General features: G+C 40.5%; 1 protein-coding gene across 4 annotated transcripts in view; it reads left to right on the top strand.

The window, feature by feature from the left end:
* Nucleotides 1-19,722, top strand: part of DPYSL3 (dihydropyrimidinase like 3) — a 121,553-nt gene that overhangs the window by 70,564 nt on the left and 31,267 nt on the right. For 3 of the 4 annotated variants that reach the window (XM_002744339.7, XM_008987335.5, XM_003732250.6), the window contains exon 2: nt 14,626-14,714. In XM_002744339.7, coding sequence (XP_002744385.3) covers nt 14,626-14,714 — 89 coding nt within the window. Of the gene's footprint in view, nt 1-3,265; nt 3,321-14,625; nt 14,715-19,722 lie in introns of those variants that run through there. The other variant, XM_035287865.3, reaches the window with a different exon arrangement.

Here is a 19,722-nt window from a genome sequence, read left to right as displayed (position 1 = left end):
GGACCTGAAGCTACACAGCTGGAGAAGAAACATGGCCAGTTCTTCCCCACGCCTTACTCACTCAACCTATAAGCTTGGAAACTGGTTTTAATTTTACATTTTCTGTGTGTGTGTGTGTTTGTTTTTGAAACTTTTTTCCACTTAATTCTTTCAAGGAGACCTTTATTTTAAATCTTGCACTTTTTCCCTCAAAGCCAATCTGTGCCCCAAATTTTGATGAGATTACTTTGTTTGGTGATATTGATAAATTCATGGTGGGGTTTTTGGTTTATCCAACTACATTGGTTTAAATTATGGCCTTACAGGCAGAAAGGACTTTAAACAACTTAGAAGGTTTTAAGGCAATTGAATATAATCTTACTTCTAGGGACTTCATCCTGGGTTTATTCCACAAAGAAGGTATGTTTTGTTTGTTTTCTTTTTATTTCATTTACTTCGCTCTATCTCAGAACCCCTTTCGCTATGAGAAATCATGGGAAAAACTTAGCTTTGCTTGGCTAGGGAAGGAAGAGAAATTAGGGACCTGTTATTCCGACCCCTTCATTTGAATGATTAAGAAAATATGGGTCAAAAGTGGAAAATAATTTGCCAAGGTCATACAGTAAAATAGGTTTAAGAAATATGGGGCATAGGACTCATTTTTTCTTGCTCTAGTTTAGTGCTTTTCTCATAACTTTTGTTGAGGGAGGCAGAGGATGAGGAGGAGAGTGAATTATGTCCCCTACTGGGTAATTGAAGTCTTACCCTCAGTACCTTAGAATGTGACTGTATTGGAGACAGGGTCTTCAGAGAGGTAACTAAGTTAAATGAGGTCATTAGGATGGGCTCTAATCCATTCTGACTGGGGAGTTTTATAAGAAGAACAGATTAGGACACAGACACACACAGAGGGAAGAGCATGTGAGGACACAAGGATTAGGGGAGTTTGAGGAGAGGCCTCAGAAGAAACGAAGCCTGCTGACACCCTGATCTCAGACTCCTAGTATTCATAACTTTGGGAAAATCAGTTTCTGTTGTTAAAACCATCAGTCTGCGGTACTTCATCATGGCAGCCCTAGCAGAGTCATAAAGGGAAAAGTGAACAAAGAATGAAAAAATTTAAACCTTCAAACTTGAGAAGTTCTCAGAGAGCAGAAAAGGGAGCCTCAAATAAAATTTATAGGAAATTGTGCCAAGCTGGAGCCCATACTAACTGAATTTCAATTATAATTTTATACATGGCATTTCATTGAATTCTCATGCAATGCTTAGATTATAGTTACTATTAACCCACTTTACAGATGAGGAAATTGAAACTCAGAAAGTTAATTTATCTCAGGTTATATCATTATTAGCTAACTGGCAGAACTAAGTCCAAATCCACCTTCTTGTCTGCCCTGAAAACCCTCACTTACTGTACTGTTCTATCTCTTGTTAAGAAGGTTAATGTAAGCTGCTTAGAAAACATTACTTACCAAGTTATTTAATGTTAGGAGAAATAAAAAAACATGAATGCCAAAGTCTCAGTGACCTGGAATCCATGTAATTGATTAGACGGGAACTATTTCGCCCCTGATTTTAAGATAAAAAGAGAGATCAGGGAAATTTTAAAAGATGGTGTATTTAGATTTCAGTACAGTCTTCCCAGTGGCTTACACTTTCACATGTCTAGATAAACAGCTATACATAATGAAGAAGTAATGTTCATAGTCATGTGCCTTGGGCTGTGAAGAAAGCTGATCCATCAGAGAGGATCAGCTACTCTCACTAGCTTGCATTTGCTAAAGCAGGAAACCAGATCTGTACATCTATAGCATGAGCTGACTTGGAAGCTGCCTATGCCAGAGTTTTACAAAGACATATTTTAGAAGTAGCTTCAGTGATTAGATAAATATCCAAACAAATAATCAAAGTAACCTGAGCTGCTGGTAAACCCAGGTGTTATGATATGGCAACTATGAAGTGTTTTAAATATTGAATGTAGATGGCTCTGTTGAAGCTGCCTCCTCACTGTTTCAAAGTTGTGAAGTCTATCAGAGCTGAAATATATAGGTGAAATTTACTTGGATATTTAGTAAGAAGACACAGTCAAGGTAAGAGGTGGGCAGGCATTGTTTTCAACAGATACTGTGATCAGTTCCTAATTAGCTGTATATTAGCTGTGCGTTATGTTGGCTCTACATTTAGTGTAGAATATTAAGCCAACCACTTCTCACTGTTTTTCATCACTGTCATCACGCTCACTCAAGTCTCTGTCATCTTACTCCAAGAACTCCCTAACTTCTCTGTGGTTCTACTTTGCCTACCCCTAAATTCATTCCCCATTCATGATAACCAGCTGATCTTTTAAAACTGTAAATCAAACCAAGTCACTCTACTGCTCAAATATCTCCTATTGCACTTCAACAAAAACCCAGACCACGGCTCTTGAGGTCCCATGTGGGGTGACCCTGCCTCCTTTTCTGGTCTCCAGTCCTGCCACTGCCTGGCAGTGACTCAGCATCAGCCTTCCTCCCATTATGACACGTTCATGTCCAGCTCAAAGCTTCTGTACTTGCTGTTTTTGTTTTTGTGTTTTTTCCCCCATAGGACTCGGATTTTTCACATCAGTTCAGAAGACAGCTCCTTAGACATGCCTTCTTTGAAAATATAATAAAATGTCCCAGACTTTCTTCCCAGCCTCTACCATCCCTTTATCCTTTTTCTAAATTTCACTTTTCACTGTTGAAATTATGCTACTTATTTATTAACGTACTTATTCTTTGCCTTCTCAGCCACTGCGGTGCCTTGTTTTACTTTGTTCACTATTGTATCAATAGGACTGTGAGCAGGAGGCATTTACAAATGCTAGATGAAAGAATGATTGAAGGAATTTAGACTAATGTTCTTTCCCTGGGTTAAGTGGTTGGGAGAGAACACGTGTCGAGGAAATAGGGATATCACAAGGTTGTTAGTCTACCTGGTCCATGATCCTAGGGACTCTGTGTCATACCCCACAGTATCACCAAAGCCTAGCTCAGTCTACCCCTGAATGAATGGAGTGATAAATGAAAGACAAGACTTGGGGCAACAGGGGAAGAGTGAAAACTGTTTGTGTCTGAGATGACTAGCAAAGCTGGTAACTTGTTTGCTATTTTTTGGACAAAATTTAATACATGTTACAACATACATCTTGCTTTGATAGGCATAAACCATATAACTGTAAACTTCAGTCTGAAACATTTCTGAGCAGACATACATCATAAAAGACAGACTATTCCAGAACTGTTCCCCTGTTGTTAGGCTCAGAATGTTAAGTAGTGATCATGGGAAGAGAAGTGCACAGCTTTATGGCTCTGCAGGTAAGGGATGAAGTCTTGCAAGTTTTAAACACAGAGAATGTATTCCCATAATGTTAGCATGGTCTTTGCCAATAGTAAGAGGTCTTGAATACATTCCAGGAGGTGCCTGTTATGAGTAAAGCCTTAGATCTTTATTGAAGGTGAAGAAACCTTTTGTTCTAGGATTAACTACCCACTTGTCTCTGATTTTCGAGTTCTGATAAATTTTAAGTGGTGCCTCGTTTGTATTTAATTCAAGTGTTTGTTTCATGCAAGATCTGCCTGACCTCTTGAGGTCCTTTTCTCAGAGCATCTGCAGTTTCATCTATCAATACAACTTGAGGAAGTTCAGGGCCAAAGAATCAAAAATAGCCTCTGCTTCAATAACCACCTCTCTAGCCAATGAAAACAGAGCTGTGGATGTATAGGTTTTTAGACAGACAGAAGGAAGCCTGTAACCAAGAAAATCAGTCATCATGATTGTCTGCTTTGTCAGGAAAGAACCAGAAAAAAAGAGCAAACTCTTCCCTTTCTTTTCTTACCCATATTATTTTCTAGGAAGTATGTTTTGGTTCTTGTAGAAAGGTAGTTAAGATACATGGTATGAGTCAAACCAAACTAAAAAGAAATGAAACTCAAGTTACTTTTTGGGGATAAAGGAGAGGAGAAGTATGCACCAGGTGGCAGGCTTTGACCTGAGAAGATTTAGGGAGGTTCTAGCTTTTAAAAGGACTCCCATTTATTGAGTACCTGCTATGCACCAGAATCTGGTCTTAATCCTTACAGCATTCCTTTGAAAAAGATGTCATTTCCCTTGTTTTACAGTCAGGACTCCAGAGCCCCTCCCTTTCCCACCATTCCGTCAGGCTAACTGGCACTGATTTACCACTTGGGTTTTTGGGCTGCTTTAATGATGGGTACCCTCTTTGCTCTCCTGTAAGACAGAACTAATCTTTGAGGTCTGGACTGCAAGGCAGAGCACACTGGAAGACATCTGTGGTCTTTGAGACAACTCCTTCCTTCCACACTCTCCACAGGGCCCTTTCTGTGGCCACCTAATGTGACTAGAGCACCGCAGCTAAGTGCTCTGTTAGACTCGCCCACCCTGGGACAGTTTTAGGAAGTTGCATAAGCCAGTGGTTGTGTGCTTATGACCACAATTCCCAAGAAGCCCCCACCAGCTTTAAAAGTACAATGTCAGATTTGAAGAAGAATCCCTGTGGCCTCCACAAATAGATGGGGAGCTATTGCCTGTCATTCGAAGGTGCTTCTCACACATTCCAAGGCCTGAGCCCGCATTCCTCCTCTGGGAATTGCATTTTGGCAGGCTTTCAGATTTAATGAAAAGGTTTCTTGTTTCTGAGGAGCAATAGGGTGGGAATTCATTCTACTTCTCTGTCATTGTGAAGGCGCTGTCAAAGCCAGTTGTCAGTCAGAAAAGATGAAAGGGGAGAGCTGCTTCTTAAGAGGGAACTGGGCGCCTGGCACGGTGGCTCACGCCTGTAATCCCAGCACTTTGGGAGGCCGAGGCGCATGGATCACGAGGTCAAGAGATCGAGACCATCCTGGTCAACATGGTGAAACCCTGTCTCTACTAAAAATACAAAAAATTAGCTGGGCATGGTGGCGCGTGCCTGTAATCCCAGCTACTCAGGAGGCTGAGGCAGGAGAATTGCCTGAACCCGGGAGGCGGAGGTTGCGGTGAGCCGAGATCGCGCCATTGCACTCCAACCTGAGTAACGAGAGAAACTCCGTCTCAAAAAAAAAAAAAAAAAAAGAGGGAACTGGGTACCATTAACGGTACAGCACCTTGGAAAGGCGAAGGGGGTCACAGAACTTTGACCAGAGTCCACAGCTCCCACTCCCCATTCTAGGGATCTTTCCACTATTCTTTGCTGCCTTTCAATTGGCACAGACATTTTCAGTGTGGCATTAACTCAAGTTCATCCACTAACACCTGACCATTCTCCTAAATCCCAGGCCATCATTTTCAGTGACCTGCTGCATGGCTCAGTGGTTGACCGATACCTCAAAATTATTCTTAGTCTTGCACTTCAATTTTGTTAGCCCCTTTTCTGTTCCCTGTGTCTATTAATGGGTCCTCCCTAGACATGCTGCTTTGAAACTTCAGTGTGGTTTGGCACCTCTGCATCTGCGTCACTTTCTCTTCCTCTTCAGTTACTTAGTTGATTGACACTTTCTTCTGCAGTATGCCATTGCATTTTCCAATTCATATTCTTCCTGTCACACTGGACCACAGCAATTACCACATTCTTTTACCTTTTAATAATTTTCTTTATTAAGTTTTTTAAAAAGCTATAAAGTACATTATGCATATGCAACTAGAGAAATAATCTAGAGGAGAGAGAAGAAAAAGTTTAAAAGGACCCCTACCACCTCTCTCTGCATCCTTCTACAATATCCAATGTTAACAGTATGATGTGCATCCTTCCAGAACTTTCTTCCAGATCAGCACACACAAAAATAGAATAAACATATTTACATACAGTGTTTTTTGCTTGCTTTGGCAAGAACTGGATCATATTTTGCACATTGCTCTACAGCTTACTTATTTTAGGTATTTCTTCAGTTCATGATACAGATTTAAAGGTGGGCATAATAATCGTAATCCATAGTATGGCAATATGATAGTTTATTAAATCATGTCCCATTGTTGGCTATTCAGGGCCTGCGTTGGCTATTTCCTGTTTGCATCCCCAGATACCCTCTTCACCTTTGTCTGCCATGCTACATGTCCCGGGCCTGCATGGTGTACATTAATCTGTTTCTTTGCCCTTGGGCTTCTGGTTACATTTAGCTCTTAGAGCACCAATAGGAGATTAGAGGGAGAGTGAACAATGAAGTCAGGGTATTTTCTCCTGCTTCCTTCCTGTCACTGAGTCATTGTGGGACAGCCGCATGCCTCTGCTGAAGGTTACAACTCCTGCCGGGCAGTCCTCTCTGTACAGCTAGGGTCTCCACTTCCAGTAACCACTCCCTCCCCTTTCCCTTTTCTGGCCATGGAATGGCAATGTCTCACTGCTGCTTGTAGGCCCTGGATGCTGCATATCCATTTATTTAAACATTGCCCACACTTTGTTAAATACTTTGTTGAACTCTCCTTAATAACTTCTTAATAATTTTATCGGTTTCCTGTTGGCACCCTGAGTGCTAAAGGCCTTTCCTTATCTTGTTTTGTTTTTTTTCTCCTGCCACTTGCTGTTAGTTTCTAAGGTTTTCCTGCATCTCCAGCATGGATCTCTGTCAGCTTGATTTTTGACCTTAAGATTAACTATTTTACTTATTTTTTCAAGATCCTTCTAGGGCTCCTACTAGTTGGCAGTTTCTTGCATCCCTCATTCCAGTATCTCAAGCATTGGAGGAAGGAGGGTGTCTAGCTCCACAATTTCCCATGGAAATGCATTTTTCACATCGGTACCATTGGTTCTCCCAATGATTGGTTGTGTGATATTGGACCATGAGCTAACCTCCCCAAGCTTCCACGTCTTCATCAATTCAGTGGGGATGATAGCAATGTTTTTGTTGTATTCATTCCTGGGTTCACTGTTTATTTTTGGCAAGTGACACTAGCTTAGAATTTATGAGACTAAGATAGTGTTTTCTTTTAAAATATATTTATTTAAGGATAATATTAATCAAATAATGGCACAGCTGACATAGCAGGCTGTGACAGATATCATGCAGGTAGTGCACAAATGACTGAGGTTTGAGCTACACAGATCCAGCTGACCTTCCTCCTTGAGAATGGAATCACTCGGGGGCTCCTCTTGTCCAGTGCTGTCAGACAATGCTTGTCCAATTCCCTCCCCAGTCCCTTGCTTCTGGCTTGTTATCCATTTGTACTTATCTGTGCCTGGAATGCTGTTGAAGATTGAGAGACCATTATCGGGGAGCTAGGATTAGGGTGTGCTCCACAGTCCAGTCCCTCATCCACTCTGACCCAGAGCAGGCCACATCACTTGTCAGGCCCTTTGATAATGACATCTTTAAAATGGATAACATGAAATTCTAGGGAGGGAAGGATGCACATAGCTGGCTTTGATTCTCCACTTCAGAAAACAGAGCAGCCACTCTGCCCTGGTTAATGCTGTCTTGGGCTACTGCTGCCTCCACATTTCTGTTTTTCCTACCTTGTATCTGTCCCTCTAGAGCTAAACCAAAGATAATAAAGAAACCAAAGGTACTGCTTTTCATGCATTATGTATTCTGCTTTGTAGGTTGCATTTTAAAGGGAGTGCCCAAGTTGACCTATTTCCAGCACACCTCAGTGGTTGGAAGTGTTTAGATGATGAGGAAAAAGATGAGGCTCTCATCTGTAGCAGTTCAGAGGTTTGGAATAGCCAACCCTGGTAAGCTATGCCCAGTTTCAATAAAGACTCAGAGCTAAGAAACTGCATTGTTCCTCAAGATCTCTATCTTCTCTCAGGCCTTTCTCTTTGTCTCAATGGCATGCTTGTCATCGAGGGTCCTAATAATACACCCATATACTGGAGGGAGCGTGGGTAGGAGGCAGTTTTAAGACCTTACTGCCCACTCTGCAGTCCTGCTGGAAGAGAGTAGATTGTTATCTCTTCACAAGAGCTTATTTCCAGAGGAAAAATGACCTGGAGGGGCCATGAGAACTTGTTCTGTGGAGTTGGGTTTAAAAGGGGAAGTCTTGGCTGACTTTGGCTGCCGGTGGCAAGAGCTGAGAACAGTTGCTGAGGCTTGGCTGGGGACTGGCGTCTCTGGAATTCCCTTTATGGCAAGGTCTGTTGTATTTTGATTAACAGTGTTAGTTCAGTCCTTCTTGAGTATTTATGAGAGAGGAGTTGTACAATGGCCAGTTATAAATGTAAGAAATAATAATGATGACGGTAGCTCACATGTAGTGAGCACTTACAGTGTGCCAAGCAACGTTTAGCCCTTTATATAGAGTATGCCCCATCATCCTTGTCTGCACCCTCAGAAAAACGTATCATTGTCCCCATTGTTCACTGATGAGGTAGGTAACTGAAGCCCACCCAGAGAGGTGAAGTCATTTATCCGTAACAGGTAGTGTTAGTGCTGGAAGTCAAGCTCATGTCTTCATGTCTCACCCAAGGCAACATATTTAATAGCAGAGCCAGGATGAGAACTCAAGTCTCCTGAGAGCCTATTTCACACGTTTCATGAATACCACCTTGAGTCAACTGGACTATCTTGGAATGTCTTTTTTCCTCTCTTCTTGAAGTGATGCTGCTTTGGGAAAGAAAAACGAGATTTCATCCATGCAGCCTATCCATCCTGATGTTTTCTTAAAAGGGAAAGTGTTTTTAGGAAATCAAATCTAATTGCCCAAATGGAATTTATTTTAAATAACCACTGCACCTTCACCTGGATTTTAAAAGGATCTTGAATCCCCACTGAGAGGGTCAGAGTCTGTACTTTGTTAATTCAGGTAACCAAATATTTGATTTTGGGAGTTTCATTCTTCATTTTATATCCTCTTTATAGGATTATAGTTTTTATTCTGAGCTGCTGGAATGTCTGCAGAGTGTGGAACAGATGTGTCTTAAGCACTGTTCTCAGGCTGATTTTATTGACTGGGAAGAAGTCCATGGAGGGCTTTGGTTTCTCCGGGAGGCATGTTCTCGTTACTCCAGATAGACAAAATGGTAATTTATGTTCTCTAAATTGAAGACTAGGGGAAGAAAACTAAAATGGAAACCAATGTCTCCAGTAGGCTTTTAGCTCAAGATTCTGTCTTTTCATTCCCTATTTTACCTTGCAGCAGTCATTCTTAATAACATCCCTTGTTACGGCATTTATTGCATCTTCCATTTCCCCCTGCCTTCCTCTCTTCCTCCTGTTCTCCCTCCTTTCCTTCCTTTCTTATTTCTTTTTTGAGAGTGAATTTCACTCTGTCGCCCAGGCTGGAGTGCAGTGGTGTGATTTCGGCTCACTTGAACCTCCAAGTTCAAGTGATTTTCCTGCCTCAGCCTCACAAGTAGCTGGGATTACAGACACCTGCCACCATGTGTGGCCTTTTTTTTTTTTTTTTGTATTTTTAGTAGAGACTGGGTTTCACCATGTTAGCCAGGCTGGTCTCAAACTCCTGACCTCAGGTGATCCACCTGCCTTGGCCTCCCAAAGTGCTGGGATTACAGACATGAGCCATCGTGCCTGTTCTCCTTCCTTTTTTTTTTCCCCTCCCTCCTTTCCTCCCTCTGTTCCTTTCTACCTTTTCTCCTTCCTCTCTTTTGCTTTTCTTCTATTTTTTACTGCCTTCCTTTATTCATTTCTTTGTTCCTCTCTCTGTCTTTCATTCTCCTTCTCTCACTGAGTTTTTTATGGTTAGTTTTCCTAATCAGTATCATATCCTAATGAGGGAAAAGATGTTAGACTTTTATTACATTTTAAGGTCCTGTGCAAAGCTGGGTTGCAAAGTAGATCCCTTTATAAACTATATTAACATAGTCAGGTCATAAGGGGCAGGTTTATTGCACTGATTTTATAAGTAGTGGCTCAAAAGTTGGATTCCTAAAGCTACCTACCTCAGAGAACTGGTCAGCAGTTTGGACACTGGAGCAAATTCAAAATTAAACAGAGAAGACAGCCCTGTCAGAATGGGAGATGTTCCCATTCTCCTGTTCCAGGAGATGGGAGACCTGGATTTACTTCCAATTGGAACTAATCTACTCTGTCACCTGGAGAAGGTCACTCACCTCTCTCTGTGTATCTCCCCGTTTGGAAAATGGAAACAATAGTCTCTCACCAACATACTTCTTAAGGCTTAAAAACATTCAAAGTATTATAAATAATATTAATGGAATAAATATAATACTTATTAGCTATTTACTTGCGTGCTTGTGTGTTAGATTACACAGACATATTCACACACTCTGGCAGCCACCATGTGAGGCAAGCTAAGTATTATTATCCACTCTGAGCTGATGAAGAAAAACGATGCTCTGAGAGGTTAAGTCCAAACTCGAGATCACACCCCTACTTAAGTGGTCTGTCTGATTCTCCCAGCAGAGGGAAAACCCAGTTGGATCCAAACTTGCCAGCTGGTATGCCTAGAACCCCACTGGGCTGCAAGACAGTGACACACTCAGCTCTTGGTAGCTTTGCAGGGTCTAAGGCAGGAGCAGTGGCTGGTTGCTTCAGGTTCTGAATAGGTTCATTTTGGGTCCCAGATACCCTTCAGATGACCACAGCATGCCCTAGGGATATCATAATTATTTATATATATAATTCTATTAGAAAGACTGCTAACTTGTAGACAAGACCATTTGACTTCCTCAGGCATCAGCTAATGGATGCTTGGCAGTCTTGGCTGCCAGGAACAGAAAGTGAAGAGCCCCACTGAACCGTAGTCATCACTGAGGGCAATTATTTTATTTTAAGTTCTGGGATACATGTATAGGATGTACAGGTTTGTTACATAGGTAAACGTGTGCCATGGTGGTTTGCTGCATCTGTCAACCCATCACCGAGGCATCAAGCACAGCACGCATTTGCTGTTTATCCTGATGCTCTCCCCCCGCCACGCCCCCGGCACCCCACCCACTGCAACAGGCCCTAGTGTGTGTTGTTCTCCTCCCTGTGTCCATGTGTTCTCATTGTTCAGCTCCCACTTACAAGTGAGAACATGCAGGGTTTGGTTTACTATTCTGTGTTAGTTTGCTAAGGATAATGGCTTCCAGCTCCATCCATGTACCTGCAGAAAAGAGAGCAATTTTTAATCAGAGATGTTGGATTTGTTCATCTTGCTGGTTTTTGATCCTATCATGTGTTAATCTATTAGTCTCATCCATGAATTCATAGACAAACTTTTTTTGTGTCCTGCGAGGTTTGATTTTATGTGACCTGGGGGTGGTCAGTGGTTATGTCATACCCCACACTCACATTCCTCAGTGCCAAGCCCAAGAATTACCTTTCAGATTCCTCTTTATTGATGACTAATTTGTGTAGGCTGCCCTTTGTAGTTGATCCCTCTTCCGGAAAGAGTTGCAATTGGGGAGGATAGCAGGGCAAGCCGATGACCCCTGGGGAAGCATTTATTTGAGTTCTGTAAGTTCAGGTTTTGATATTTTTGCTCTGCATGATGAAAACAAATAACAATAATATTAATACTTATAGCCCATGGAGCAAAGGTCTTCTTAATCTCTTCTCTGAAACCTACACCAGGCCTATCACTAATCTTTGGATTCTGTTTAGATTCCTGATTATTGAGCCAGAAATATTGTATTTAATTGCCATTTGAAAAGTTTCTATTAACACCATCTCAGTGGTGTTAATTCTACTTGGATCAGCACTTACTATCCCCCTGATGTACATAGGGCTGGAGATAGCATTTGTCCCTTTGCTGACATTTGATGCCTGTTAAAGGCAGTGATGATCACACCAGTGGCTCAGGGCTGGATGTTGTAGGCTGGTCATATTTCATTACTGTTTTCAGTTCAGACAGAAACTGGCCCCTTTCCAAAAACCACTTTAGTTCAGCTCTTTGCTGCAAAGATAAAGAAAATCAGAAAAGCATTGAGCTATGAGATGGGACTCTTACAGTTACCAAGGTTATTATTATGAAGCTCCTATTGCAGATGCTCTGTCACCTTCCTGGACACACACAGAACTGTGGGGTAGTGCTGGGGGCAGGGAGGTGGGCAGTGGTTCCTTGTACCGGTCTGTGACTTGGTGCTGAGCTGGCTAATGGCTCCATAAGGAGCTTATAAAATACAGATTTGGTGACATAGAGCAGAGCCTGGGAATATGTATTTTTCTAATGTACACACTAGTTTGGAAGCACAGACCTAAGACTGCCTCATATAATTTTGCAGTACTGTTAAAATAGTAGATAACCAAGCCATCTTTTTTTTTCTTAAAACTAATTTTTGTCCACTTTCCACAATATTCTCACCCAGACACCTTTCCATCATGTGGCTATAATACAACCTCCTGTGTTCCACCCTTCACCTATTCATTCAACCAATATGGAATAGCTGTCTAGGATGAGCTTGAGGAACTAAAGTAGAAATATCAAAAGACACATTGTTCCAAAACTAAAGGAGTCTTTGGTTTAGTGAGGATATAATTGAGCAATAAATCAGCTACAGTAGAACATTGTTATTTTTCCAACTAAATTGCAATGGGAGCAGGTGAAATTTGCTGGAAAGTCAAGTCACACATCCTGAAGGAAAAGCCCTTTGGAGCCTTGACAAAGGAGATGACTGCTAGATGCCAAGTGATTATATGAGAATAGAGAGGCTGATAATGTGACAAGAACTGCATGTCTTGTCATTTTTAAATATAGGCAATACATGATAGAAATGTGGGTGCCCATACTGACAGACCAGATCACGAGGGGCTTGTATATCATATGTGGTGGACATTTGTATTTGACCTCATAGGCATGTCTTCCTTGCCTCATATGTAGTTTGTTTCAAAATAACTTGCTGATCTTGGTCTTTAAAAAAGATATATTTTCCCCTGACAATAGGACATGATGAAATTTCTTCTTATGCAATACCTTTGAAGAGCAGGAGAAGCTAAGTGGTTATTTTCTATATCCCAGATGAGGCCTACCTTCAAATCTCCTTTTCTGGCCCTTATGTAGCTGAACCTAGAAGTCAGCCTGGCTGTGGGGTCCCCTCCTCCATAAAATTTATGTCCTCTTTGAAAGCTGGGGTTCTCAAACAGGGGCTTAGAGAATCAGCATCAAGGGAATGATGACCATGGTTGGCCTTGCATATGGTATCTCCCTGCCCTTGACCCCTTGATCAATGACTCTTAATCCCCATAGTCAAATAGCCATGGAGAACATTTGCCCTGAGCAGTGCAGTCCAGAGCTGACTTCTCAACACAGGTCTTCACTCCTCTGTTTACAGTCCTGACGTATGTCTCAGTGTATTTTCATTCAAACCCAAACTGTTACCAAACCCTTCATGAGTAGCCTGCCTACCCACCCCCAACCTGATTTAATGCCACTTTCTTCCTTGAACCCTAAACTCCTTCCACAATGAGCTTTTTCAGGTTTTCAGAGAAACAAACTTAGTCCTACCTCTTGGCTTGTGCACATGCTATTCCTTCTACCTACAGAAGTTCTTCACCCCCACCCCCATCTAACTGCTCTTCCCTGAAAAGATGTTTTCCAGTCTCTAAACAAACACGCTCCCCTATATTTTGTGACACTTACTGTAATTGTAGATTGCTTGATTTGTTTTGTTGACTTTATTTCTTTATTGCCAGACTTTCCCTTTAAGCACCATAAAAGCAATGACTTGGGGAGGGATGGATGGATGGAGGGATGGATGGATGGGTGGATGGCTGGAGTTGAAATCTCTTTGTGAAGTTGAATTCTTCACAAAGTCCAGCCTCTCATTCTTTATTCATACTACAGCTACACTCAGCCAGAATCCTTGGAATTGTTTTCTCCTCCATGAACCCAACAAAGCTGCATCCATCCCTCAAACTCCAGTCTAAGCTCCATTCATTTAATGAAATCTGTGATCTGTAAAATTAACACTGATTTGTCCCTTTCCTGACTTACATATCAAGTATATGTTTACTTTGTTAATAACTTTGGAGTATATTTGCATTGTTTTCAGTTGGGTAACTCATTCAAATTTCATCTAAGTTATAATTTTTAAAAAAGGCTTTATTTTTCTCATAATTAAAGCAATAAAGAAATTCACTCAGAAAATGTGAGGAATATTGAGTATATGAGGTAAATATAAATCCCTCATAATTTCTCCACTGTGAGTTAAATACTATAGATACTTTGCCTTTTCCCTCTAGTGGTTTTCTTATACATTTTACAACATTGTGTGTACTTGTGCATACATTCGTAAGTATCCTGAGTTTTAGACATAACCGTGATCTGAGCCTGTCCTCATGTCATTACAAATACTTCTAACCTTTTTTTCTTATATGCCTAACCATAAGTTCTATTTTTGAGAATCATTATTGAGTGTCAACAGAGTACCAAGAGTACACTAGGCAGGCATATATTGTCCCACTTTAAATATTTAGTGCATACTGAATCAGAAAATGGAAAGAATGTCTCACTTACTTGAATAGCTATGTTTCCAGGTGGCTATTATATTAATAGATTGCAGAAGCAAGAGATGAAACTCCAGAATAATTTGAATTGAGGGCAAACAAGAAAGACTAGATCCCCAGCAAATACACCTCTTTAAATGTTGAGTGCATTGAACACACAGATGTCCTTGGTAAATGTGTTTCTACTACACATCTAGAACATGAATTGGGAAAACCTGGCAGACAACTCTTCTCTGAAATACTATCTGTGATAATGACTCATGTTTTCCTTCTTTTCTAGAGTGACCGTCTCCTTATCAAGGGAGGCCGAATCGTCAACGATGATCAGTCCTTTTATGCTGATATTTACATGGAAGATGGCTTAATAAAGTATGTATATGGAACTTCTTCTCTTTATCTTTTTGCAATTCCTCTCTTCATTAATGGCCCATAAAGAAGCTTGAATTACATGAATGTAGTGAAAAAAAATCTGAATTTAATCAACAGAGTGAAATTATACTGAGGGCAACTTTGTGCAGAAAGTATTGATGAGCATTCTATGGGTCATGGAAAAGTGGAAAATGTGGCCATCATCCTGAAGGATCCTGTAAAATGTGCACAAATTACAGCATCCTAAAAATATGAGGCTTTGTACAATAAGTATCAAAGGAGATGACGTCAGGATAAGTGATTTAGAAGTACAAAGAAGGAGAAATTCATTTAGAAGTAAGGTTTTGGTGTGGAGAGAGTATTTAAACTGAACCTTGACATAAGGACAGAACTTAGGTGAGTAGAGCACAGATAGGACGTATATTTCAGGCAAGATTTTCAAATAAATTCATTAAGGATGTATAATTACATTCTAAAATGGTATACTATTGGATGCCTTCAAGAGGCACAGACAGGTACTTTTTTTTTTTTTTTTGAGACTGAGTCTCACTCTGTCATCAGGCTGGAGTGCAGTGGAGTGATCTCAGCTCACTGCAACCTCCGACTCCCTGGCTCAAGCAATTCTCCTGTCTCAGCCTCCCAAGTAGCTGGGATTACAGGTACACACCACCATACCCAGCTAATTTTTGTATTTTTGGTAGAGACAGGGTTTCACCATGTTGGCCAGGATGGTCTCGATCTCCTAACCCAATAAACCACCCGCCTCAGCTTCCCAAAGTTCTGGGATTACAGGTGTAAGCCACTGCATCTGGCCGCCAGTTGAGTTTTATGTGTAGGTTTCCTACATAGTGAACTTTAAAAGAGGATTTCATTTACATAGTAATTCATTACAGAAAACAAAGTACACTACCATGCCAATAAGATGTTGTGTAAGACTGGTGAATCCAACCCATTCTATTAGCCCCCTCTGACCCCTTTCAGTTTTATTTTTATATGCTTAACTTCAATGACTAGTTAAAGATTTTGGTTATAAGAGATCTCTTGCTTCTCTTTGAAAAGTTGGCTTAGATAAAGTTTTCTGCAGACAAATGTTTTTTACCAGCCTCCAAGTCTAGACTAGCTTTCTCTTCTATGTGAGCTCATTGCAGCTTGTGCCCAGCCTGCCATGGTGGCTTATGCCTGTAATCTCATCACTTTGGGAGACTGAGGCAGGTGGATCACTTGAGCTCAGGAGGTTGAAATTTGCCTGGGCAACATGGTGAAATCCTGTCTCTGCCAAAAATACAAAAGTTAGCCAGGTGTGGTGGTGCATGCCTGTAGTCCCAGCTGCTCGGGAGCCTGAGGCAAGAGAATCATTTGACCGAGGAGACAGAGGTTGCAGTGAGCCAAGATCATGCCACTGCACTCTAGCACTCCATCCTGGGTGACAGAAGGAGACTCCACCTCAAAAAACAAACAAACAAAACCAGCTTGTGCTTTCATTAATCATAGCAATTCTGACACTGTTAGTCTTTTTTGAGAGCAAGGAGACTTACTTACTCTCATATCTTACTTATGTATCTTGTTCATTTCATATCCCCAATACTTGACTCAGAACTTAGCACATAAAGATTTGGTAAGAGCTGCTTTTTATTTAGTGTGTCCTATGTGCCAGGGAGAATGTTAAATGTTTTGCATGCTTTCTCTCATTCAATCAGCCAGCAGCCCTCCAAAGTAAGTACTGTGCTATTATTATCCTCTTTCCTGAGATGAGGAGAAAAAGGCATATAGAGAGTAAATAATTTGCTAAACGTTAATGTATTCGTCAAATACATTGAATGAATGAGCCAGTGAATGAATGAATGAATGAATGAACAAGTGCAAGAACAAAAATAGTTACCTTGCCAATTTACATTAGTACTTTTTCATATTGGAAGTAAGAGAAATGGAAACAATGAGCAAACCAAAAAGTATTACAATAATCTCTTCAAAATATAAGCCACAATTGATTTTATGTTTTTCTATTCACTAAAATACTATAATGTATAGTTGGCTCTATTTGCTACCTCCAAATAGAGCCAACTATACATTTAGAGATTGCAAAAATGGGAAAAATTTCTCACTTAGAGATTGCAAAAATGGGAAAAATTTGTTGCCAAATGCTTCCTCATTTTAGAGCTCATGATAGGCAGCACTAATTATTCGCAGAATAATTTTTTTTTTAATACTTTAAGTTCTGGGATACATGTGCAGAATGTGCAGGTTTGTTACATAGGTATATATGTGCCATGGTGGTTTGCTACACCCGTCAACCTGTCATCTACATTAGGTATTTCTCTTAATGCTATCTTTCCCGTGTCCCCACCCACTGACAGGCCCTGGTGTGCCTGGTGTATGATGTTCTCCTCCCTGTGCCCATATGTTCTCATTGTTCAACTCCCACTTATGAGTGAGAACATGCAGTGCTTGGTTTTCTGTTCCTGTATTAGTTTGCTGAGAATTATGGTTTTTAGCTTCATCCATGTCCCTACAAAGGACATGAACTCATCCTTTTTAATGGCTGCATAGTTTTCCATGGTGTATATGTGCCACATTTTCTTTGTCTAGTCTATCATTGATGGGCATTTGGGTTGGTTCCAAGTCTTTGCTATAGTGAATAGTGCTGCAATAAACATATGTGTGCATGTGTCTTTAGAGTAGAATGACTTAGAATCCTTTGAGTATACACCCGTAATGGGATCGCTGGGTCAAGTGGTATTTCTGGTTCTAGATCCTTGAGAAATCACCACGCAGTCTTCCACAATGATTGAACTAATTTATACTCCCACCAACAGTGTAAAAGCATTCCTATTTCTCCACATCCCCTCCAGCATCTGTTGTTTCTTTACTTTTTAATAATTGCCATTCTAACTGGTGTGAGATGGTATCTCGTGGTTTTGATTTGCATTTCTCTGATGACCAGTGATGATGAGCTTTTTTTTCACGTTTCTTGGCCACATAAATGTCTTCTTTTGAGAAGTGTCTGTTCATATCCTTTACACACTTTTTGATGGGATTGTTTTTTTTTTCTGTAAATTTGTTTAAGTTCCTTGTAGATTCTAGATATTAGCCCTTTGTCAGATAGATAGATTGCAAAAATTTTCTCTCATTCTGTAGGTTGCCTGTTCACTCTGTTGATAGTTTCTTTTGCTGTGCAGAAGCTCTTTAGTTTGATTAAATCCCATTTGTCAATTTTGGCTTTTGTTGCCATTGCTTTTGGTGTTTTAGTCACGAAGTCTTTGCCATGCCTGTGTCCTGAATGGTACTGCCTAGGTTTTATTCTAGGGTTTTTATGGTTTTAGGTCTTACATTTAAGTCTTTAATCCATCTTGAGTTAATTTTTGTATAAAGTGTAAGGAAGGGCTCCAGTTTCAGTTTTCTGCATATGGCTAGCCAGTTTTCCCAACACCATTTATTAACTAGAGAATCCTTTCTCCATTGCTTGTTTTTGTCAGGTTTGTCAAGGATCAGACGGTTGTAGATGTGTAGCATTATTTCTGAAGTCTCTGTTCTGTTCCATTGGTCTACATACTTGTTTTGGTACCAGTACCATGCTATTTTGGTTAGTGTATCCTTGTAGTATAACTTGAAGTTAAGTAGTTTGTTCTTTTTGCTTAGGATTGTCGTGGCTATACAGGCTTATTAGTATTAGTATTAGTATGAGATTTAAAGTCATTTTTCATAATTCTGTGAAGAAAGGCAATGGTTGCTTGATGGGAATAGCAACGAATCTACAAATTACTTTGGGCAGTATGGCCATTTTCACAATATTGAATCTTCCTATCCATGATATGGAATGCTTTTCCATTTGTTTGTGTCCTCTCTTATTTCCTTTTTTTAATTTTTTTTTTTTAATATAAAGACGGGGTTTCACCATGTTGGTCAGGCTGGTCTTCAACTCCCAACCTAAGGTGATCCACCAGCCTTGGCCTCCAAAGTGCTTGGATTACAGGCATGAGCCACCACGCCTGGCCCCTCTCTTATTTCCTTGAGCAGTGGTTTGTAGTTCTCCTTGAAGAAGTCCTTCGCATACTTCGTAAGTTGTATTCCTAGGTATTTTATTCTCTTTGTAGCAATTGTGAACGGGAATTCACTCACAATTTGGCTCTCTGTTTATTATTGGTGTGTAGGAATGCTTGTGATTTTTGCAAATTAATTTTGTATCCTGAGACTTTGCTGAAGTTGCTTCTCAGCTTATGGAGTTTTTGGGCTGAGACGATGAGGTTTTCTAAATATACAATCACATCATCTGCAAACGGAGACAATTTGACTTCTCCTCTTATTCAAATGCCCTTTATTTCTTTCTCTTGCCTGATTGCCCTGACCAGAACTTCCAGTGCTCTGTTGAATAAGAGTGATGCTATGGCCATACCCTGAATGTGCCCTATCTTGTCTGATCGTAGAACTTTTTACAGTTGAGTCTTAAATAAAGGTTTAGAATCCATCTTCATACAGTGCTTCAGGGATCTATAACCAGAGTTGAAGGTATAAGATGAATCCTTTTTGCTATCTCTATTAGAAAGACTGAAAGGCCACTTGCCAAGGATGTTGTAGAAGGAATTTAACTATCTGATGTGAGTGTTGGTAGTGGAGAGAAGCTTAAGTAAATGATCCTAATTCAATCCTGAAATTCTGTATGTTACCAACAATATTCTTAACTCACAGAGCATAAGAACAGAAATAACCTCCTCTAACTATCACATTGTTATTTGTCTGTCGGTGAATATTTGTGGAATACTTGCCATGTGCCAAGCAGTTTTTTGAGACATTGGACTCATGCTATGTTACATGGTTTGGTACTTATCATCAGGGCCCAAATCATCATGCTGTCTTCCCCCGGGACCTTATGGTCTTTTAGAAGAATTGAGTTATGTGTGTATATACAAACTATGTAGCATTCCCAAGGAGTAGCATGTCAAGTATTGTAATCATAGAATAGGCGAGATTCAGAGAAGGGAGAGTAGACTGGGTTATTAATTATAATGGCTGA

Source organism: Callithrix jacchus, chromosome 2 (assembly GCF_049354715.1).
Source record: "Callithrix jacchus isolate 240 chromosome 2, calJac240_pri, whole genome shotgun sequence".
Classification (NCBI taxonomy): domain Eukaryota; kingdom Metazoa; phylum Chordata; class Mammalia; order Primates; family Cebidae; genus Callithrix; species Callithrix jacchus.
This window is presented reverse-complemented; position numbering and strand designations above follow the sequence as displayed.